The 23,359-nt window shown below is 41.8% G+C and overlaps 1 protein-coding gene across 3 annotated transcripts in view; it reads left to right on the top strand.

Moving 5' to 3' along the window:
• Positions 1-23,359, top strand: part of DDAH1 (dimethylarginine dimethylaminohydrolase 1) — a 256,618-nt gene that overhangs the window by 111,866 nt on the left and 121,393 nt on the right. The window contains exon 1 of one of the 3 annotated variants that reach the window (XM_023208409.3): positions 1,956-2,366. The exons of 1 other annotated variant lie outside the window; for it this stretch is intronic. In XM_023208409.3, coding sequence (XP_023064177.1) covers positions 2,064-2,366 — 303 coding nt within the window. In that variant the 5' untranslated portion in view covers positions 1,956-2,063. Of the gene's footprint in view, positions 1-1,955; positions 2,367-2,531; positions 2,608-23,359 lie in introns of those variants that run through there. One more of the 3 variants, XM_023208438.2, reaches the window with a different exon arrangement.

The raw sequence follows: 23,359 nt of genomic DNA on the forward strand, positions 1-23,359 counted from the left end.
TTATTTATTTATTTATTTATTTATTTATTTATTTATTTATTTTGAGACGGAGTCTCGCTCTGTCACCCAGGCTGGAGTGCAGTGGCCAGATCTCGGCTTACTGCAAGCTCCGCCTCCCGGGTTTACGCCATTCTCCTGCCTCAGCCTCCTGAGTAGCTGGGACTACAGGCGCCCGCCACCTCGCCCGGCTAGTTTTTTGTATTTTTTAGTAGAGACGGGGTTTCACCGTGTTAGCCGGGATGGTCTTGATCTCTGACCTCGTGATCCGCCCATCTCGGCCTCCCAAAGTGCTGGGATTACAGACTTGAGCCACCACACCCGGCAATAAATAACTTTTATATTTAACCTGGGTAAACTTAAGATCAGCTTTCACCTGTGACTTTGATGAGAATCCTCCATCTGAGGACACCATTAAGTGATTTCTGACGCTAAACTGGGTCTAATGGGGCAGCCTGGATCCCCTAAGAATTTTGCTTTAGAAGTACTACCTAGTAGGTCTAAAGGGTTTGTTATTTTACTTTTGGTCCCACTTCCCAACATCAGTGTCAGAGCTGTCCTTAAGACTCCTCAAATTTGGGCAGGGCATGGTAGCTCACGCCTGTAATCCCAGCACTTTGGGAGGCCAAGGCGGGTGGATCACCTGAGGTCAGGAGTTTGAGACCAGCCTCGCCAACATGGTGAAAACCTGTCTCTGCTAAAAATACAAATTAGCCGGGAGTGGTGGTGCGCACATGTAGTCCCAGCTACTCAGGAGGCTGAGGCACCAGAATTGCTTGAACTGGGTAGGCGGAGGTTGAAGTGGGCCGAGATCACACCACTGCACTCCAGCCTGGGCAACAAGAGTGAAACTCCATCAAAACAAAACAACAACAAAAAGCAAACAGACAAAAAACTCCTCAAATGTGAAGCTGAGAATTTTGAAGCTCATTTATAAATTCACACCACCCTTGTGGGAGGGGAGAGAAGGCAGATCACATCTCCAGGCTCAACTGGGGCAACCATTCTAGGATGCTCAGACAGACCTGCTCCTAGAAATCCAGTTTCCTAAAAGCTGGGATCAGAGTTCTGGCAAGAAGGCTGGAGCCTGGGCCTTGGCCCTAGACCACCAAAAAAGTGAATACAGGCTTAGGCAGTGTTCATAGAGGCCCAGCATCTGGAACAAGGGTGCTGCTGTCGTCTGTGCTGGTCAGACCACACAGGAAGAATTGTTTCTTTTCCGGATGCTATGATTTTAAAAGGATACAAGCAAATTGGTGTGTATCAAAAGGAAGCTGACCAGAATGTTGAAAGGACTTGGAAAACAAATCACTAGTTACTTTTCAGTGGTTTGGGCTCCAGGACTGGAGGGGGTTAGGGTTGGGGGTAGAGGATGGTGTTAGGCGGCATAGATAATTAGAACTGTTTTCAGATATGCAAATGTTGTTTTGTGAAAAAACACACGCAAACACAAAAAAACAAAAAAACTTGTACTTTAGGTAAGGTCAGAAAACAGAACTGAGACCCGTGGGATTTAAGCTTAAAATGAAGAATCTGTAAGCCATTATAGCTCTTCAAAAGTGGACTAGACTTTGTAAGTAAGCAAGGTTTAAACTGTTCAGGCAAAAACCAAGAAGCCCTCCAGCCGCTCTGTCCAGACCGAGGCTGCCTCTCCAATTCCGCGCTGGGGACGATGGGAGGTGTGCACCTGCGACAGAACACAGGTACCGCCAGGTCTGGGTAGGGGTGGCTTTTCGCTGAGGTCCCCCGCCTGAACATACTTCTTGCCCTAGTTGCTTCCCCGGCCGCCTCTCCTGGCCCCACTCCTCGCGCAGCGCTCGCCGCCACAACTCCCGCCTAGGCTGGCGCGAGACCTGCCAGCGCCGGAGTAGGCGCGCGGGCTGCGCGCGGGCCGGCGCCCGGAGCTCTGGGCATGCTCAGTCGCGCGGGCAGGGCTCCGGGCGCGAGCTGGGCTCCTTCTGCACCACATTCAGCGGCTGCCAAGAGGAGCCGCCGGGCGCTCGTAGCTTGGAGCGCACTGTCCGCGGCAGGACCCGGCCGCCGCCGCCCCTAAGCCTCCCGAAGCCATGGCCGGGCTCGGCCACCCTGCCGCGTTCGGCCGAGCCACCCACGCCGTGGTGCGGGCGCTGCCCGAGTCGCTCGGCCAGCACGCGCTGAGAAGCGCCAAGGGCGAGGAGGTGGACGTCGCCCGCGCGGAACGGCAGCACCAGCTCTACGTGGGCGTGCTGGGCAGCAAGCTGGGGCTGCAGGTGGTGGAGCTGCCGGCCGACGAGAGCCTTCCGGACTGCGTGTTCGTGGAGGACGTGGCTGTGGTGTGCGAGGAGACGGCCCTCATCACTCGACCCGGGGCGCCGAGCCGGAGGAAGGAGGTAACTGCCCGCCAGGAGACTGGAGGGGCGCGGCCGGGGAGCGCACCGGGCCCTCCCCTCCCGTCGGCAGCCGCGTAGCCTGGGGAGTAGCGCCATTGGCACCTGGGCTAGTTCACAACTTCCCGTCGTGGGGCGAGTGTGTGTGTGTGTGTGTGTCAGAGGCAGAGAGAAGTTCATTGTTCACACCTGCCAGCAGCCTTCTGGAGGATCCAATTCAGTGTGGTCGTACGGTCTCGGGCAGGTGGGTGGGCGGGGGAGTCCGTCTCACGGGCATTTTTATTTCTGAAAATTAAACGGCAGCGACGACAGTGCAACTTTGAGTGTTTCATAGGGAGCAGGGGCCGCGAGGGTTGCCGCTCCGGGAGGGCAGGTGGAGGCTGGGCGTCCCTCCAGGGGTCAGCGCCAGTCGTGACACCGAAGCCCCCAAGTCCTGCCTGGAGGTTGGAGCAGGACAAGCTGGATGAATTAGCGGGGTGTCGGTGCCCACAGACCTGGAGCTTCTCAAGTTCGTTTTCAGTGGTGGCGAGTGAGTCCCAAAGAACGGGACTAGTAAGTGAATGAATGGAAGGAAAGTGTTGTGTTGGTGAGCTGTGCTAAATGTGTGCATGAGTGGACTAGGTTTGAAAAGCTCTAGTCTGTGCGGTGTTGGGTGTGTGTTTAATTAAGAGACGGCTGTTTCACAAATTCCGTAATTTTTATTGTCTATATTTTTAAACTCACAGCAATTAAGAGAGCTTTTCTGTTCTCAAGGGTTGTAACTACTTTGAAATACTGCAGCTTGTGAAATGGCTGATTGCTTTAAGTGCAATGTAGGTTAGTGGGGAGAGACAAATAGAGTGAGATTGGATTTTAAAATGCCATCTGGTCTGGGATTCTTCTCATTGCCAGTTAAGAGCCCAGGCTCAAGACTCCGTTGCTATTGGCATCCAGTGGCATTGCAAGAAGCTAGTGGTTTCTTTCATTTCTGGAGATTTAAGAATTTTTTTTCTGTTTTGTCTGTATTCACTTCACATTGGAAATGCTTCATAGAGCTAAGGATAAAATATGCTTATTCCTCACCTGCTCCACTACTTGGTTGATGAAATCCTACATGGCCTGAGAAAATAGGTATATTCTACTAATTTCTTACTGAGATAATCAGCTTTTATTCCACCCTCTATTAGCAGAAAACCAAAAGAGTAACAGATCTCTCTTAGCCCTTTGATCTGTTTGCCACACCTCTCCCTCTTTGAGTCTGTGAGATGTCCCGCTCTTTTAAACTGATAAGGAATGTAATCCCATTTGAATACTTTCTAATGTGTTCTAGGCCAAATGGCAGAGCTATGGTTTGAACTTAAAAGAGCAAAATCGATTTGAAAACCCTTTCAAGATGGCACTCTTTTGATGAGAGTAGTCCAATTTCTTCTCAACAGACTGTCACCATATTTATTCATCCATTTCATTTTATTCCTTTAATAAAAGCTTCCAACCTGTGGCCTCCCTGATACCTAAGTGAGCAGTGATCTTTTTCCCCTGCCCAGATTTTGAAGCCTACATTTTAAATTGGTTTAATTCTGATATCAGCCTGGTGGCCCACTGCCAGAAGTCACATGGTGTAGTGGATAAAAACAGACTGAATCTCAGCTCCACCACTTTCTAATTCTGTGACCTTTAGGGAGTGTTTCTTGCCTCAGTTTTCTCATCTATATGGTGGACATAATAATACCTATTTCACAAAGTTGTTGTAATAAATTTATTAATCTACCTGAAATTCATAGGACAGGACATTTGATGAATGTTGACTATTATTATTCACTTAGCAATGGGTCATGGAAGATTTACTCCTTTAATAACAAGTCAGCTATACACTGATGTAGTTAGTGACATTTTTCTACTATGTGATACTGCCTCTGGGTTTGGGTCTCCTGCTGGTGCCTGCATTGGCATTGCACATGATCTGGGTCACCAGGGTAACAGGCCTCCCAGGCAGGGAGAGGAATATGGGCAGTCAGTGTTGGATGGGATGCTTCTGGAGAGCAGGGTCATGTAGGACAATGCTTGTAGCAATCTCTCACAGCACCAGCGCCCCGCCTTGGTAGGTGTTAATGCTTGTTGAGTGAGTGGATGAATGAATGAATCAATGAATGAAATACTGTTACAAGAAGATAGTTACTTGAAGACCCTCTTTGGATTACTATATTTTTTTTTCATGTGATGTGTTCATTCCCAACTGTGAAAATCCACAGTAGCCAAGGAATTATTTTAACATTTTCATCACTGATCTCTGCCTCTAGTCTTGTCATTTTCCATTCCATTCCCACACTGTAGCCAAACTGGTCTCTTAAAAACTCAGATCTCATCCTGTCCCTTCTCTGACTAAAATTCTCAAGGGGCCCCCACTGAGCTTAGATAAACCCATTGAGCTGGGCTGTGCTTGCCTTTCCAGCTTCAGCTTCACCTCTGATCCCACCCCAAGCACCCCCTGACCCATGGATCAAGCGAGGTTCTTTCAGTGCAGCTCACCAGACTATTGCTTTTATTTTGTACATTTTCCCTTTGTCTGGGTACTCTTCCTCCTTCCTCTCTTCCCTTTTACCTGCCTTAAGTTCTCAGCTTACTGTTATCACTAATATTAGTAGCTAATATTTATTGGGTACTTGCAACACACCATATCAGATTTATGATGTGCATTTCATTAATGCTCATATCAACTCTTTGAACTCAGTACTATCATAATTCCTGTTTTAAAGTTGGTGAAACTGAGGCCTAGAGAGATTGAATAAATTAGCCAGGGTTATAGAGTATAACCTGGAAAACCGGGATTTGAACTCGGGTTTAGAGAACTCCAAAACTCTAGTCCCACTTAGACATCACTTTTCCAAGCATAGAATTGGTTCTCCTTTTATGAGCTCCTAAAACTGTATAAACTTCCTTTTATATTTATCATACCACATGATAATTGCCTGTTTACCATTCTGTATCTCCCACTATTATGTAACCTGTCAGGGCTAGAATCATGTCTGCATTGGTCAACATTTTGTCACCAAGGCCTTGCACACAATAGGCATGTAGCAAATATTTTGTTGAACAAATGTTCTCATTATTTTAGATTAACCTTAATTCTTATGACGTATTTGGTGTTTCACAAGCATTCGCAATCAGTAAGGTCCCAAAAGTTCTATTATGAATGTAGGTGGTTTATAGCTATTTCTTCTACTCCCTTTCCCTGTCCCTGTCCCTTATTGTTGTTTTGTTTGTTTTTATAAAAATCTTGAGAAGTTTCTTCTTAATCAAAATACCATGTTTCATTTAATGGCTTTTCTTCCTTGGAATTCAAGAAAGTATTCCTGTGAAAGTCCAGTGTTTGCCTCAGTGAGGCCTCAAAGATTAATAAAACACGGCCCCTGTGTGCAGGAAGCCCAAGTTTTAGTGAAGGAAACTGTATATACAGAAAGTCAGTAAATAATGTTAATTGTCTAATAATTTTGTATCTTTAGATTTTGAGTGTTTTTTATGTTTAATACTTTAAAGAAAAATCAGTCTTGAGAGGCCTATCAAATTTTACGTGACTCCAACTTACTTTTTAGGGAAGAAATGCAACTTCTCTGTTTGTTTGTTTTTAGAGACAGGGTCTCACTCTGTCACCTAGGCTGAAGTGCAGTGGCATGATCATAGGGCTGCCGCCTTGAACTTCTGGGCTCAAGCAATCCTCCTGCTTCAGCCTCCCAAAGGACTGGGATTACAGGCATGGGCCACTGTGCCCGGCCAAAAGTCAATGTTTAAATATCATATAATGTAAACAAATAATCTAAAAGATGATGTAGGAGAAATAACAGGGTGTGAGGATTGAATTTTTTTAATTAAAACTTTTGTGTAGATAATTCATGCCTTCAGTGCCAAAATCAAATGGTACCAAAGGATATGCAGTGAAAGTGGGTGTTGCCCTTCTATTCCCGCTCTTGCACCTGCCTAACCAGTTCTCCTCCTTAGAGGCAACTACTAATGCCATTTTCTTGAGTTTCTGTCCAAAGGTTCTTAGTACCTAATGAATGATTAACTGACAAAACTTACTTAAGCAAAATTGCAAAATATATCCTGTGCCTTTTTACCCCTTTACTTTTTTTGTAAATTTATTTGTCATTTACCCTGTTGACAAGGATTGCTCCTTTTTAACGGCTATTTTATCCTTTCCCAGGTACCAAGTGTTAGTATGTGGGATAATTTTGTCTTGGAGAAAACCACACAAATGCATTCTTACAAAGTGATGATAGCTTTAATTATTGTTTCCTTGAGCTTTTGCATTTTTAGGGGCCTCTTCAGGAAGAAGTCAATGCTTAGCACCAGGTAATAAATCCCAAAAGTGGAATTAGGCATCAAATGGGGCAATGGGGATATCAGTGGAAGGGATGGGAAATGTAATTTGGATAGATATTCCCCTTTTATTAGGGTATTTATTAGGACCTATATATTTTGGTTCTGGGTTTATTCTCTGGTTAGGGAAAAGCCTAAATATGTTCATCCTGGAGGCAAGTGAACATCAAGATAATGTCTAATAGCTATAGCTAACAAATGCCACGTTTTTGAATGTGCGTGAATCCTAAAAGAGGTGGTATTATTAACCCTATTCAAAAGATAAGGAAACTGAGGCTCAGGTAACTGAGGTTAAGTAACTTGTCCAAAGTCATACACAATAATAAGTTGCAGAAATGAGATTTTTATGAAAATCTAAAGGTGATTTTTTGCATGAAGTTCTTGTTGCCAATTGTAGTTAATCCTAACATAACATTAAATCTATGTAGAATAACTACCTACATCCCATTTTACACATTAATGATATGCAATCTAACTCGAACACTAAGTGAATCATTTTACTTCCCTTCTCTCATAAATGAGAATACGTTGTTTTCACTTCAGTTTAAAAATAACAGTTCAGTCATTTATATAACCCCCTAAATTGCCTAGGCACAGTTTGTGCATAATTGTGTCTTTATTTACCAGCAGAGTGGATGATTGCTTTTTTAAATGCATATGTTTCCTCAAATTTCTGTTTAGCTTCAAGTGAGAAAACTGCCCCAAACCATAATTAGAAATTATTCTGACACCAAGATGGAAAGTGAATGTGCTGGGGCTCTTCACATTGCAGCAGATTAACAGTTCTTGATAAATCATCACCTTCAACTAGTTAGAACAACTGCTCCTTTTCAGGATTTAAAAAAAATTTTTTGACTCTTCTACATAGCCTTGGCAGTAACGTTTGGAAATTGATGTGTCCCAGAGACTGGGATGCATCCAATACTGTCGTCTCTTCCTGTACAGTTGATCTTGAAAGCCTTGAAAATAAGGAACAAAATGAGTAGGGAGTGACTTCTATTAGATACTACTAGCTGAAAATGAGCTTTCTGCAGAGATTCTTAGACTCATTAGAGAACCATTATAAAACTAAGAAGGCAGGGCTAGACCCCTTGTAATTCAGATATGCTGGAACATTGCCTTTGCATGTATTTGAATTCTTATGAAGCTCAGATTTCTTCAAAATTAGTTTTTAGTATAATAATGGTAGGTAGTATATTATACTAAATGGTAGTTTAGTATAATATAAACTACAAAAACAGAAAAATATACTTATGACTTTTGAACAAACAGATTTACCTTCCACTGCCTTTGTGTCATAAGTAAATTATCCATGGCATCTTATAATTCTCAATATAAATTTGGAGGTGTATGTTTTAAAAATGAGTGGCGGTTGTTAATTTTATGGACTTTTGCTATTAAAATCTGTAACCATTTCAGAAAGCCTCATTTTTTTGACTAGAGATCTGGATATGTGTAGTGTTCCTTCCTTCTTATCAAGGGAGTATCATAATTAAAGATAAAACCTTAATAAAAAAGAAAAAATTTCATTTATATCTTATACAGAACACAGTGCAGTATTTATTTCAGGTTATCCATAACTATTTACTTACCATAACTGAATTCTCTGAAGTTCCATCAAAATATTCACCTGACCTTTGAAGTTAGCTTCCATCACTTCCCCTAAACTGATATTAGATATTAAATCTGTCAGACTTCTCAGGCTCATTTCATAAGCAGGTGCTTTTCATCTGAATAGACAAGCAGGCATAATATCAAGCAACAAATCCAATTTAAAAATGTGTGTGTGGCGCCTGTAGTACTAGCTACACGGGAGGCTGAGGCAGGAGAATCACTTGAATCCGGGAGGCGGAGGTCGCACTGAGACGAGATAGCGCCACTGCACTCCAGTCTGGCGACAGAGCAAGACTCTGTCTAAAAAAAACAAAACCAAACAAAACAAAACCAAAAAAAAGTGTGTATGTAATGCCATCCTAGTTCACTTTGTCATTGTCAAGTAATTTAATAATGTACATCATCTTCCTGAAGCTGATGCTGCTGAAGGAGCAGTAGCATCCCATAGAAAGCAATGAATCACCAGACTTTGGACTTTTGTTTCTAAATGTTTAGATCATCCAAGCAACTATGACAAGAGGAATCAGCATGACAAAGTACAAAGAAAAGCACAAACTAATACAAGGTTGGTTTAATTTTGTCCAACAAATCAGTGTGGACAAGAACCTGACTTAGTTTAGGTTAGCAAATTAAAAGAACTATATCATTTAAGCTGCTTTTGCAGCTGGATGGGCTTATAAGGGTAAGTTATCATCCCAGTGAAGATATATACATCAGCATTTTCCTCTATTTGAATATGTGTAAGTAAACCTTTGCCTTTATTAAAAGACATTTTGGGCTGGGCGTGGTGGCTCATGCCCATAATCCCAGCACTTTAGGAGGCCAAGGCGGGCGGATCATGAAGTCAGGAGTTCGAAACCAGCCTGGCTAACGTGGTGAAACCCCGTCTCTAATAAAAATACAAAAATTAGCCAGGCATGGTGGTGGGCACCTGTAATCCCAGCTACTCTGGAGGCTGAGGTGGGACAATCACTTGAAAGCAGAAGGTGGAGGTTGCAGTGAGCCAAGATCATGCCACAGCACTCCAGCCTGGGCAATAAGAGCGAAACTCCATCTCCATCCTTTTGCCTTGATTCTTTTGTCATTATTTTGCTTAAGAAATATTAAAGTTTTACAGTTTTTATGTGGTATTAACTATGAGTACCATGATTGCATGAAAAATGACTCTGCTTTTGATAGTAAAGGGATAATAGTTGTGTTACTCATATCTGTTAGTACATTGAATAACTGTCTATTATGTCCAGACCGAATGTTTGGTGCTGGGGAGATACAGATGAATTAGACACTTCCACTGCCCCTGAGGACCTCACAGTCCATTGAGGGAGGCAGATCAGTGACAGACAGTTGCAGAACACAGGGGCAGATTTTATGATGCAACTCTGCCCAGTGCCACGAAGGCTCAAGGAGATGTGTCTCACTCACACCAAGACTTCCCAGAAGAGCCATTATTGAGTGAGAATTAACCAGGGGAAGGCAGAGAAGAGCAACCTTCCAGATACAGAGAACAGGATGAGATAGGATGGGGGTAATAGTCCAGTGAAGATTAATTTTATTAATGTTGAAAAGATGTAGAATTGAGAAAAACCCACCCGTGCCCTCTCAGATCTTTTGAAATTTCAGATCCAATTCCAAGTTCACCAAAAGAAACACATGCATAACTAGTTCTTTCTTTTGGGTCTAGAGGGATTTGGCCACTTTGCACACCTCATTTCTAAGTGTACTTCCCTCTTACTCTTAGCCACGTGCTCCATAATGGTCTGGCACCCCTTCTAGGATTCCTGACTAGCACAGTTTAGGAACAATATAGCCCACTCAAGTTGACTAAAGTCTACTTTAAGTCTGAAACTTAAACATATCCTGGGCCGGGCGCGGTGGCTCAAGCCTGTAATCCCAGCACTTTGGGAGGCCGAGACGGGCGGATCACGAGGTCAGGAGATCGAGACCATCCTGGCTAACACGGTGAAACCCCGTCTCTACTAAAAAATACAAAAAACTAGCCGGGCGAGGTGGCGGGCGCCTGTAGTCCCAGCTACTTGGAGGCTGAGGCAGGAGAATGGCATAAACCCGGGAGGCGGAGCTTGCAGTGAGCTGAGAACCGGCCACTGCACTCCAGCCTGGGCGACAGAGCGAGACTCCGTCTCAAAAAAAAAAAAAAAAAAAAAACATATCCTGAGCTTGCCATTTAGATTCTGGTAAGGCACTTTTTTGGTGGTGGAGGGTGGGGGGTCCTATAAGTTATCAGTATATTCTTTGCTGGGGGATTTTCCCCCTTGACCCATAATTTGTTACATGAGGGTATATCAGGAAAAGCTTTCATCCTGTAGTGTGTAGTTATATACAGATGCTTCTCAACTTATAATGGAATTATATCCGGATAAACATATCTTAAGTTGGAAATACCATAAATTGAAAATACACTTAATACCTGTAACCTACCACACATTATAGCTCAGACTACACTACTTTAAACATGCTCAGAACATTTACATTAGCCTATAGACAAAATCATCTAACACAAAGCCTATTTTAAAATAAAGTATTGAATATCTCATGTAATTTATTGAATACTGTACTGAAAGTGAAAAACAGAATGGTCATGTGAGTACTCAAAGTATGGTTTCTACTGAATTCATATCACTTTTTCACCATTGTAAAGTCAAAAAATTGTAAGTTGAACCATCATATATCAGGGACTCAATGGCAAATAAGACAAAACTAATTTATATTTGCTGTTGAAATGTATTTTTATTCACAAATCTCTCCATCTTGACAGTAGTCACCATTGAATCTCAAGTGCAGCATAAACTGAGAATGCATCTATAATTATGGGTTGAATTTTGCATGAGCTACAGGAGGCCGCCAGGTGGGGATACCCACTGTTTGGGGGCAGGAGACACTGGTTTTGATTTTTGCAGTGATATTAAGATCAAATAGCTGAGGGTTTTTTTTTTTTTCTTTTTGGAGCCCGGGTTGTGGGGGAGAGAAAGTGTAGGGTGGGAAAGAGATAAGAAGATGGGGGAAAGTGGATGGGGAGCTGATGATAACTTACATTTGTGAAATGAAATTGGAGTTTGATAAATAAAAAATTCTGGATTTTATTCAACCAAATACATTATACTTGTTCTGCTTATTAACTAATCATATGAACTCATGCCTTGTTAATGATAATCCATTATGAGATGCAGTTGAATTTGCTAAATCTATTTCAAAAGCTCTGCTTACGCAACCATTTGTAGCACATTTGACAAGTAATTTTTTCTATAGAAGACTTTAAATAAAAACCATTGAAATAGTGTAAGATCCTAGACCCACATACTTTCTGCCATCACACATCACTTTCCTCAGTGTCTGTCAGTTGATGTTTTTGTGTGGTGAATGTGAACCAGTGGCCTGAAGAAATGGAGAGTAAATGGTGACGAGGTATGTGCTGTAAGTTGTGTTTTCTGTTATAACTAAGTCTTGACTTACCCATGGTAATTCTTTCTTATAAACCTTTCTTATATATGTGTGCTGGTTTCTATTCCTGATGCTGAACTGTTAGTTTTCTAATATTTAACTTTTGGCTTCCAAAACTACAGGAAGTTATTTTTCTAAAGAAGGACCAAAAAAAAAAAAAAAGATACCTGCTTAAAAGTAGCCTTCCTATAATTAGCTGTGTACACATTAGCCAAATAAGGTATAGATATAGTCATTTTTAGCCTGAAATGATTGAAAAAGGTGAAATGAATGAATTAATCTTGGTGCCATTTCAAAATAGTAATAGAAGAAAAATAGCCATTTTATTCTTTTAATTATTTTTTGAGTCATAAGGGAACCATCATTTCAGAAAGAAAGATTATTATAACTACAGTTTGGCTTTGAGTCATATTTTAGGCCATTTATGATGTAATCGTATTTTTGAGCTCAAGAGTTTTGTGTGAAGAGATTTAGATCTAGTACTTTATTTTGAAATACCCAAACCATTTTTTAAATCTTGCTTTTGGAGTTTTCTAACTTTCTGCATGCCATCCTAGTTCTCTATCAGGGACCTTGGTTTTCCAGCTCCCTTTTCACGGAAAAATACACAGTTGGGATGTTGAAGGGCCCTAGCCAAAAAGGTTACTGATTTCTTCATTTTCGTCTTTTGTTACTCTCAAACTAAACATCATTAAGACTTCAGGCCTCCCTAATCCCTGAGTCTTCCCGAGTCACCCCAAACAGTCCAATTATGACCAGAGCACAGCTTCAAGACAAGGTTTTTGTACCATTTTTCCCCCAACTGCTGCTCTCTACCCACTAGTCGGTCATGAAATCAATTTAGTGGGTCATGACCAGATCTCTCATTTTTATTGTAGTAGAATCAGTAGAAAATGTCAGAGTGTACTGCAATATAGCGTCATAAGGGTAAGTATTGTTTCATAAAACTTGTTTTATTTTTACACACTGTGTTTGTGTATACTGATTAGGTAAATAAATTTCTTACACTAGGTCATGGTAAAAAATAAACGTGAAAAATCCACCGCATCCCCTTTCAACCGGATTGCGCCATTCAGCCTCTTTATAGAAATTCTGCAGGGCCATTCCTGTTGGTCACTTGGGTCCTGGGAATCATGGCCAAAATCTCAGCATTACTTTCTGTCAAGTCATGTTTGATTTCCTCTCACTTGTGTTGACTCCTTACAGTGATGGTTTCCTGACTGGACCCCTGTCCATTCAGCAAACTAGTGTTGAGACCGTAGTTCTGTGTGGCCTGGTTGATGTGATTGGGGAACATGAAGAGGAGGAAGATTGTCAGTTTCACCATTTGCTAGAAGCTGATTCTAGCTTTCCTTCTTTGGTGATAAATTTTAACCTGGTTAAGGGAAAGTTATGTTAAGACAGGAAAGCATAGTTTTCCCTCTGAACTTGCATCTTTTGCATTTTGCAGAGGTGGGGAGGGGGAGATTTGCTGGCAGTAGCATTCCCTGAATCCCTTGCCAGGGTTTGTACCCAGTAGGAAGCAGTAGCATCCAGGTGGGGGCTGAGACCTACACAAACACTGGGAGGCATCAGGATCCAACATCAGAATTTGACCACAGATACTCTTGGGGTAGGGACCAAAACTCAGAACATTTATTTTGGTTCAGAGAACCCCAGCATGTGTTCAAATAGAGAATGCGCTAAAATGTGATTATAATGTTCGTGTCATTCTCAGATCACTGGCTAAAGGCCTAAAAGAGATCTTGGAAATAACTGGTTTCACTCTCCTTCCTTCACACTTATGCAACACTGGATAAGTGGAAATCCTGCCTTATGTAAGAATCCAAAGAAAATTTAGTTTTTTCCCCCAAGTAACTCATTGCAGCAATATTTGTTGGTAATTGTGCCTATTAAGTATGAGACATCTGGACTGGCATATAAATTGGGGTTCATTCTGACAAAGTATATATGGATGTTTAGTAATGGGTCAATCTGTGATTGCAGGAAAATGGAACGCCCAGTTTTCAGTGGTGATCCCTTTCTCCTAGCTGAGCAACCTAGTACTAAGAGTGGAATGTATTCCCTTATACATGCTCTTCTGTGCCCCCCAAAAAGAGTGCTTTGAAGATTCTGATAAGAGACATTAATGCTAAAGGCAAACAGTGTGTGGCTGTGACTGGAGAAATTGTGTGTTTGTAGGAAAAGGGCTTGGAATTGTGAGACTTGGAGCTATAATTACATGAGAAAAAAATGGGGAGTGCAGTTGTCATGTCCATGTCTGCATTTTTCTTTGTGAGCACTGAGCTGGATAACTGAAGCCTCTGAGTGGTTTGCAGGAAAGCTGAGGATTAATACTGCTTCTAAACTGTCCAGTCTTCTGAAGGAAGTTTCTTGGTGAGTGGAGGGAGTAATAGGGATTTAAGTTAGAACATTTTCTTGAAAGTAAATGCCAAAAAACACACAAGATATAGCTTGTTGGCCTCAGTACAGCTGAGGGCTCAATTATGATTCAGAACACGCTCCCTGAAACACTTGCCTGCCCTGAGGTCAACCTAATGACTGGAAACTCTGCAAATGCAACAGCTACTATCACTTGGCCTGTTTTTATAACACACACACACACACACATACACAGGTCTGGATAAAATCAGTTTTCTAAAGATGCTCTCCTTGTGAATAATGCTTGGTGGTATTGGATCATCAAAAATGTTTACAGGGATTCTTGAGTTACATTATTTCAGTGGTCCTTTAGTCAGGAGAAAGTTTTTGTTGTTGGTGGTTTGCTTTAATGAATTGTGCCTCTTTTATTGGGCTCTTTCAGCCTGTGATCACCTCCACGCGGGTCGTCTTGATTTCACCTTTGGGATGGGCTTTTATGGTGCTATCTATGGAGGAGAAAGCGTACGTGCAGTTCCTACAACTTCCCTACCCTTCTTTACCTTCCTTTTTTGGGGGAGTTCCTGTAACACTATGAGTTTGTTCTTGTACTCTAGGTCCAGATGGCGATTTTCAAATTTTAAGTTTAACTCATAAGTGGATCATAAAGTTACTCTAGTAAGTCACTCCAGTTTTTTTTGTTTGTTTGTTTGTAAAGAAACTGGAGTAGAATAGAAAATATCAGAGTGTATTCGCAACCCATAATATAGCCAGGTAATGTTTCATGTAACCTTTGTTTCATTTATACACATACACACATCTACATGTTCCCTCTTATGCTGTAGGTTGCAACATAAAGTGTACTTCTTACTGTGGGTCATTGTCAAGAGGCTTTATTTATTTATTTATTTTTGTCGTTGTTGTCAAGAAGTTTTAAATCTACATATCTAGGAGAGCAAAAAAGCCTTAAATAAATGCTGTCATTTTAGCTTTTGTTGCCATTCTTTGTTGTTCGCAGTAACAGAATGTTGACATGTGTCAAAGGCACTTGACTTCCATTGAGCAAATGGGCTGTTTGGTCTCAGGGCACTGGGTTTTTCATTACCTAGTAGGAAGGTAAAGCCACTCATCCAAAGGCAGCAAAATGCAGGGGATGGAGACGAAGAGAAGGAAAACAAACAGTGTAGGTGGAAAGTCTCAGACTCTTCCCAGTAAACAGGCATTTTCAAGTATCAAAGACTCCCCTGCATTAATGCTAACACTCATTTGTAAACCACATTATAATGTTATGATGTTATAGCCCAGGATGGCAGGTGTTCAGAAAGCATACCACTTATTAAAATGGCCATATGAAAGCCTAGTACATTTTCTGTTCTGTTGACTCCAGTCTCATTTTTACTGTTTCTACTTTCCTCTGCTCCTCACTGAACTGCCCACCTGCTCCCAGACCCACAATCACTCAAGATATCAAATCAGCACAAGATTCAGTCTTCATCACTCCTCTCGCATACATACCTCTCACTCAACCCAGGTGTCTAGAGACCCATGCTTCTAAGCTGACTCAGGAGGCAGACTTGCTTGACTCCTGGGGCACTTGTTGAGAGGGGGCTTTCTCTTCCTTTCCATGTGCCCCGAGGACCGGCAGGGGACAGCTATACATTCAAATTGTGGTTCCAGTGCTTATTAGCTGTGTGGCCTTGAGCAAGTACAGCATCACTTTCATCATCTGTAACGTTGAGAGGGTTTTGACTACCCTATAGCTTTGTTATGATGACTACGTGCAATAATACAGGTAAGGTACTGAGCAGTACCTTGCACAGAGTAGCTCTTCCATCAGTGATCAGTCCCTCTTCTTTCTGCATTTATATGCTTTTTGTCTTTCTAAAGGGCTGTTATTTGAGCCCCTAAGGATTGAGGCTGTGCTTTTCTCTTGCTATCTTCTCTTCCTGGAAACTGGAGACTTCCATCCATTGGGCTGTGGCCAGACCACCTATGGCCTGCCCAGACTGAGATTCTGTCCAGCAGTTGGCATTCATTGCTCTTGTATTTTGGACCCCTATGCTGACTCCACCTGAAACATGCCAGGAGGTTGGTAAGACCATTAGAGATATGCACTTGATCTTCAGCTGGCAGCTGGGCCAGTCACCCAGCACCTGTGCCACTCTACAGGCAGATCTCCTGTGGGCACTGGCCTCCTCTCCAGCTCACAGTTTTAGGAGTAAGTCATCAGACTCAACTGAGTCAAAAGGTACTACCCTTTCTATAATTTCTCTTCATCCTCTGATCTTCTAAGTGAATGAATACTTAGAGATATTTCTACCATTAAGCTTATCATCTGATCTTGAAATGGTCATATATTAGCATTTGAATTTACATGTTAAATATCTTTACACATTCAATGTATTTTCCATTTTAAGTACTTAAAAAATTCCTCTTACATTGCAGGTGAAATTCCACCTGGAATTGAGTCTCAGTTTCACTTCTCAGTTGCATCATCTCAGGCAACTCACAAGTTTCAGTTTCCTATAAAATATCTTTATGCCTTCTTCCCAAGGATGCTGAAAATCAAAGTTTTCTGAATGCTGTGATGGTAATGTTATGATCAGTGTTGGATTGTACATATGGTAATAGTAACATTATTACTTATGGACTGGAGATAACTAGCCTATTCTTGATGATATATCGAATTAACTAGATTTGACCAATATCCTTTGCACAATAACTGTGACACTAAGCTCTGACAACGTTAGATAGAGGTCCTAATAGAAAGAGACTATTCTTCAGTCACCTCTAAAGACCCAGACCTACCACTTACTAGCAGGATTAACTTGGCCAAAAAAACTTTTGATATAGTTTTGTCACCTGTAAGAAAGGGTGACACTACTTTTATTTATTCAGCAGGCAATTGTTGTTGAGTGCCTACTAAATGCAGAACATAGAGTAAACAAATATGATGCCTGCCCTCATGGAGCCTGTAGTTTAATTAAAGAGATAAGCATGAAATAAATAATTGCAAATATATGCATAATTAAAAATACCGCTAAGTGTCCTAAAGAAAAAATGCAGCTTGTCTCATTAAGTTCTAAAATGTCAATAAGAGACCTTACCTGCAAAATACCTGAGTATCAGCTTTTAGATGAGATGAGTGTTACCTGTGTTGCAGAGGAATTAGTAGACTACCCATGCTATTGCTCCTGTTTGTACACCCCTGATTTTATTCTTAGGAATATTCCCTCTCTCTGCTGGAAGGGACTAGAATCCTGCCCCTGTACTCCAGCACCATGGGCACCTGCCTCTGGCCAGCTCTGACTTCTGGACCCTGTGGTCTGCCTCTCCAGTACAAACACACCTCTTCTCCACCTCCCAACTTTATCTGCCACCTGTTCCTGCTGCCATGCTTTCCACAGATCCAGCCCCACCTGCTTGGACTTTCACCCACCACACATGCATCTCCATTGTGCTTCATGTAGTTTTCAGGTTCAGAGACCCCTTCCAGTGTTACCCACCTTCTCCCAGCTAATCCTTTCACCCACAATAAACAAGAGCAATATCGTTTATCCTGTATTTACTGTGTGCCAGCACTTTAAATCCATCATTCTCCCTAGCTATCTTGGCCCGCTTCCAAGCCCTGGAAGCAGTCTGGCTATTAGCAGAAGAAATAAAGGTCCCTTGTTCAATAGGTCTTTTGGTCAGCCTCATCATTCTGCTGATGGCCCTACCCCAACATGACCCTTATTCATTTCATATGCACAGGTAGTGCCTTGGTTCCCTTAACTGGGTTTACATCTTGACCCCTTATGTTGGTTTCCTGCCTAGATTCCCTGCAGAAGACCCCAAGGCTGACCTCTAGTCCTCATATGAGAGAATCTCTCAAACATACTGCTATGCCCTTTTGGTGCCATGTTCTGCCACCACTCATACATCTGCATTGGGCCAGACACCAACCTGCCTTGTGCTGGGCTGTGCCCTCTGCCTAGCCCCTTCTGTGGGGGCCTCTGATGCCAGATGCCATTCTGAGTCTTCTTTCTTTTGCCCAGAGTTGGAACCATCCCTGGTCACTGGCCTTGTGCTAATGGGCCATTTTACTGACTGAACTCAGAACCAATGTGTGCTTTTATATTTTAAAGTATTTACTAGATTTAGCCTCTTAGGAAGTTTGAGGTATGATAACTTCACTGAGGCACACCCTTAATTTTCCATCTCTCTCCCCTCCTCCTGTAGTAACTAGCTATATAGTTATCAATTAAATGCTACTTTTCTGTCTCAATTTAACAAACTTGTTCTTGGAATGCTCACTAAACTGACTTTAGTCCAATTTTGTAAAATTTGTAAAATTCTTTGCTGGCAGAAAAGAAATTTTACTGTGGTTAATTAAGCAGATTAAAACGTGATTTTCTCAATTGTCTAAACTGTTTTTGATAGATTTCCTGTGTTTCGTGGGTTTTTTTTTTTTTTTTTTTTGCAAAAGAAAAATTATTCACATTATTGTAATTCCATATTGTGCAGAACAGGAACAAAGGAAGTGATGCAGATCCTTTGGTAGAAAGGTCATTTGAGTCACTGGAGTGGCCTGAACCATAGGGGAATTAGAGCTCCTATTGGTGCGATGCACAGCACATTTCTTCAGAATAAGACACCGTGGATTTATCTGGATGTTTTTCATGTGAATATTTGCAACAAAGGAGAGCAACAGAGGGATACTCACTTGTAAACAAAGCGGGGTGGTGAAGGAGGAAATGAATACTTCATAGAACTCTAAAATAAACCAACCAGTTTTTCAGAGTCTCTCACTTTTAATGATTCCTGTCATTCTTTATCTCTTAGTACAGAGATAACTGAGAGAATCAAAGAGTAGGCTTAGTAATGGTGAAAACACAAATTCTGATTGGTAATCCAGGATAACAACTTCAAAGTAATAGAGCTTGATGTTCTTACAAAGGGGTGTCCGATCTTTCCTCTTCCCTGGGCCACATTGGAAGAAGAAGAATTGTCTTGAGCCACACATAAAATACACTAACACAATAGCTGATGAGCTTAAAAATATGTATCACAAAAAAAATCTCCTAATGTTCTAAGAAAGTTTACAAATTTGTGTGGGGCCACATTCAAAGCCATCCTGGGCCACATGTGGCCCATGGGCCATGGGTTGGACAAGCTTGTTCTAACAAGAAAGCATGATGAAGATGCTGGCTCCTAACTGCAATGGGTGGATATTTACTGCTGAACACACAGCACTGTACAAGGTCTCCAAGGCCTCCATGTCATCCTTGGGTTAATTAAAATAAGGGATGAATTTCGGCACGCAGCCGGCTCCTCTTTCTGATGATTCAGTGTGAAGGAAGAGGGTAGTTTTGCAGAGAAGAAATTCTTGCAGTGTTTCTGTCAAGCATTAGCCTGTTGATGAGGAAATTCAGACATCAAAGGTCAGTGTAGCTTTTGGTTAACATTTTGCATAATTCAGACTGACTAAACCTACAATTCCTGGTAACTCCATTTGAATCTTTGGCAAGCCTTGGAAGTAAACTGGAGCTACCTCCAGGCTCAGACTAGCAATCATATTACTAGGTCAATGATTTTACATTCTAGTCAGATTCCTTTAGGTTGCAAATAACTGAAACATATTCCTGCAAGAAGGAGGAGGAAGATTGTAAGGATAGACTCAAGTGGAAACCACAGAATCATTAGGGACATGAAGTCTCTCTTTCTCCTCATGCCATCTCTTCTCACTGTCCACTTGCTTCATTCGATTCTCTGGTTTATCTTAAGCTTCCTTGTGGCCCACCCGAGTTTACTTCATATTCCTGTAACTTAGCTACTGTGACATTCTGACTCAGATTTCCAGTTTCTCAACTTAAAATGTTTAAATGGAGAGCCTCATGGGTCCATACTAATTTTTTGATGCAGGCAACCAAGTGATAGATAGCTGGCCAGCCTATGAATAGACTGAATTCAGTTCAGGTGCCCAGCTCTGGTTCAACCAGATGTAGCTTCAGAGGCCAAGATCAGAGCGGGTTTGCTTAGAACAGCAGGCAGATTCCTGCATATAAATAGGCAGGCAGTGATTGGTGTCTCCTGTGTAGCTGGCCTCTTCATGCTGATAAATGAATCCAAACACTGACCTGTCATGAAATAAAGAGTGCCTTGTGTGGGGAAGCCACATTCTAATCTTTTATTCCATTGAGTTTTAAAATTCGATGATGATCACCTTTATTTCTTCCTGTTGAAAGGTGGCCTGTCCTATATCCCTTCAGTAAGACATACGTCTCTCGTATCCTAGGTGAAATTTAAGGTGTAATGTAAAATGCTATTGCTGCGGGAAGAGTGGACATCAGGAAGAAAAGGGGCAAATAGGAAGAGAGAAGGAGAAGAAGGAGGAAGAACTAACTGGGAATGAAATCCTCAGTTTCTACCCAGAAACTTGATACATCTCCATGACACTAAGCCATATGCTAGAGGATTGGGGGAGAGGTGGCAGGAGAATTGAGGGAGAGGGAGAGGAAGGGAGGTGGGATTGAAACAAGGGGACAAATAACAGGAAGGAAAGGATTTTGGATATTAGGCCTCAGAAAGTAGAAATTCCACCTTGATGTCTTTGGCATGGTATTGCCAAAGGATAGGACTTGGAATGGACATGATCAACTGGGCCAGATGGGTTTTCCATTTTCCCTTTTCCTGAAAGCCCACCAGTAGACAATTGATATGGTTAGGCCTTATGTCCCTACCCAAATCTCATCTTAAATTATAATCCTCATAATCCCCACATGGCAAGGGAGAGACCAGGTAGAGGTAATTGAATCACGGGGGCAGTTTTCCCTGTGCTATTCTCATGATAGTCAGTGAGTTCTCATGAGGTCTGATGGTTTATAAGGGGCTCTTCCCCCTTTGCTCGGCACTTTTCCTGCTTTCTTGTGAAGAAGTTGCCTTGCTTCCCTTCCACCTTCTGCCATGATCGTAAGTTTCCTGAGGCCTCCCTAGCCATGTTGAACAATGAGTCAATTAAACCTCTTACTTTTATAAATTACCCAATCTCAGGCAGTTCATAGCAGTATGAAAGCAGACTAATACAATACATCCATGAGCAATGGCTGGGGCAGTACAGCTCACAGCATGAATGTCTCTACTTCTGCCACAGTCAGACATGCACTAGAAAATAAGTGTCTGGCTGTTCCTGATGTCCTTAGTGGACTGTAATATTTTGAATTTGCCATTCTAACAAGTGGTCAGAATCGCAGATAGCATTTAACTATTGGGATAGATTCATTTGGCTTTAAAATGTAACCTGAAGTCAGGTGTGATGGTTTATGTCTACAATCCCAGTATTTTGGGAGGCCAAAGAGGGAGAATAGCTTGAGGCCAGGTGATTGAGACCAGCCTAGGCAACATGAAGAGACCCTGTCTCTTAAAAAAAAATTATCTGGGCATTGTGGTGCACACCTGTGGTCCCAGCTATTCAAGAGGCTGAGGCAGGATGATTGCTTGAGCTCAGGAGGTCAAGGCTTCAATGAGCCGTGTTTGCACCACTGCACTCCAGCCTGGGCAACAGAGCAAGACCCTGTCTCAAAAATAAATAAGAAGGTAAGTAAATTAATTCAATGTAACATGATATTTTCATTGAGCATATACCCTTTAGGAAGGACAGAAGGACCCTGTTATTCTTTCACATATCTTCACTTGTTTTTTACATTAACCGTCTATCCTAAATTGATGCCATATAGTCTGACCTGCAGATTCACATTTGTCAAGATTTCTAAATATTTGATCTTAGGCACTGTCTAGTATTGCACAAATTACTAATCTTTTATGCTTTTTTTCCTTGATAATTAAAAAAGAGTATGCTTAAAACTGAATTCATCCTCCTAACCTAGTTCAGGTGTCCCTCCTCCTTGAAGCACCCCACACTCCTAGAGCTATCATGTCCCCCTGTAATGCTTAATACTGAGTGTCAACTTGCTTGGATTGAAGGATACAAAGTATTGTTCCTGGGTGTGTCTGTGAGGATGTTGCCAAAGGAGATTAACATTTAAGTCAGTGGGCTGGGGAAGACAGACCCACCCTTAATCTGGGTGGGTACAGTCTGATCAGCTGCCAGCACGGCTAGAATATAAGCAGACTGAAAAATGTGAAAAGAGAGACTGGCCTAGCCGCCCAGCCTACATCTTTCTCCCATGCTCGATGCTTCCTGCCGTAGGACATTGGACTCCCAAGTTCTTCAGTTTTGGAATTCGGACAGGATCTCCTTGCTACTCAGCCTGCAGATGGCCTATTGTGGGACCTTGTAATCGTGTGAGTTAATGCTTAATAAACTCCTTCTTATTTACATATCTATTCCATTAGTTCTGTTCCTCTAGAGAACCCTGACTAATCCCCCTACTTTGGTCAGCACATAGTGCTCCATATTGTCCTTACTTATTTGCATGGTAACTCACACATCTATGAACTCCTTTCCCACAGCACCTGTGACCTTTTCACTTCTGAGCCTCCAGCACAGAGCACAGTGAGGAGCACACAGTAGGTGGGTGCTCAGTGAATGTCAGTTGAATTGAGTAGACTATGTTCAACACAGTTTAGCACTCACAATATTCTTAGGACCTACTCTGTGGGGCCACATTGTAGGTGGAACTTTGACACAGGACTTGAGGTCAGGATGCCTGTGGTTAAGCCTTGCCTTGTTCTTAAGAGTATGTGGCTTTGGTCACCATCTTCCTGGGCCTAGTTTTCTCATAGATGAAATATGGGTAATGATTCCTGCTACTGAAGACCTTTACAAAGATGAAATGAAAAAATATATATGAAAAGTCTTTATAATGTTAAAGGGCAGTTTATAAGGAAGATATCATCTAAACCATTCTTTTGAAATTTCAGAAACTAATCCTCTTTAGACGTGATCCAAGACAGATCTTTCTTCTGCTGAATCCTCTATGGCAAACATAAAGTTGAAAGGTATACTGTTGTGAGAATTATAAATATGAAACATTGGTGTAGTGCCTAGCATATAGTAGTCACTCAGTGATAGCTGCCATTACTATTATTACTACTGCTATTATTAGGATAAAGTAGTGTTTCCTCAGCTGGCTTGGAGGAAAGCAATTGGGTAATCTGAGAAGGGTAACAAATTTTCAATCCTTGTGCAGTCTGTCACTTTCTATCCCTGAACAAGCAACTGATTTCTTTTCTTTTTTTTTTTTTTTTTTTTTTTTTTTTTTTTTTTTTTTTTT

The sequence above is a fragment of the Piliocolobus tephrosceles genome, chromosome 1, assembly GCF_002776525.5.
Source record: "Piliocolobus tephrosceles isolate RC106 chromosome 1, ASM277652v3, whole genome shotgun sequence".
Classification (NCBI taxonomy): domain Eukaryota; kingdom Metazoa; phylum Chordata; class Mammalia; order Primates; family Cercopithecidae; genus Piliocolobus; species Piliocolobus tephrosceles.